Source organism: Hyaena hyaena, unplaced genomic scaffold (assembly GCF_003009895.1).
Source record: "Hyaena hyaena isolate Hyena2069 unplaced genomic scaffold, ASM300989v1 scaffold_3031, whole genome shotgun sequence".
NCBI lineage: Eukaryota > Metazoa > Chordata > Mammalia > Carnivora > Hyaenidae > Hyaena > Hyaena hyaena.
In genome coordinates, this window is record NW_024083413.1 from 844 (window position 1) to 1953 (window position 1110).

A 1110-nucleotide genomic window follows, 5' to 3' on the forward strand; every position below is an offset into this window, starting at 1 on the left:
TTTTCGTAATGGCCACTGCTCAACCCATTTAGGAGTATTAATTATCCATTTTAATGGGAGCGCTCGAGGAATTTGAGCAGTGGCCATTAGTTTCCTTACGGAATGGCTCCAGAAGCCCCCATGGGAGAGAGAAGATCTCTTCCCCATATGTTAATAGGTATACTAACAATATAAAAAGTGACAAATACTGTTTTTCCATTACGGAACTGGCATTGTAAAGGACGAGTACTTTTCCAAACATCCGCAATGGAGCCTAATCCTGTCAGCATTAGAGGACTTTTTTCTTTGTTCCAGTCCCGGGGCCACTGTTGAGAGGAAATGACTGAAACATCTGCCTCTGTGTCTATGAACCCTTCATAGTTCCTTCCTTGTATGGTCCAGGAAAGAAGTGGGCGAGAATCCTTGATAAGCATTTCCCAAAATATATGTGGCCCAGTCCTTCCAAAGCCCCCTGACCTTTCACTAGGAAGAGTAGAAAAGGGAAGATAAGATAAGATAAGATAAGTTATTTGCGCTATAAGTTCTCCAGCCAATAGTGAAAGTGTAATGGAAGTAGAAACCGTGATGAAAATTTCTCCAACCAAATCAGAGTCAATAGCTCCCGGAATTACGGTTAGGCCTCTTGAAGCTGTGCTGCTGCGGCCCAATATTAAGCCAAAGGTGCCTTTAGGCAATGGGCCCAATATGTTTGTTCTTCATTTATAAATGCCACCTCCCCCTTTTCCCACGTTCACGTGGCCCGGGGGTCGGACTGCGGGTCTCCTTGCAGCGGCGGCAGCTCCAGAGCAGAGTAGGAACTGCGGTGGCCAGAGTCATGGCAGGACAAGCGTTTAGAAAGTTTCTTCCCCTCTTTGACCGAGTTTTAGTTGAAAGGAGTGCAGCCGAAACTGTAACCAAAGGAGGCATTATGCTTCCAGAAAAATCTCAAGGAAAAGTTTTGCAAGCAACCGTAGTAGCTGTTGGATCAGGCTCTAAAGGAAAGGGTGGAGAAATTCAGCCAGTCAGTGTGAAAGTTGGAGATAAAGTTCTTCTCCCAGAATATGGAGGCACCAAAGTAGTTCTAGATGACAAGGATTATTTCTTATTTAGAGATGGTGACATTCTCGGAAA

General features: G+C 44.8%; 1 protein-coding gene across 1 annotated transcript; it reads left to right on the forward strand.

Annotated features, from left to right (window-relative positions):
- Nucleotides 1-723: 723 nt before the first annotated feature.
- LOC120227678 (10 kDa heat shock protein, mitochondrial) lies at nucleotides 724-1109 on the forward strand (the record flags this gene model as incomplete). Its single annotated transcript, XM_039225741.1, has 1 exon — nucleotides 724-1109. A coding segment is annotated over exon 1 (295 nt), but the record flags the coding sequence as incomplete, so codon positions are not given.
- Nucleotide 1110: the final 1 nt, after the last annotated feature.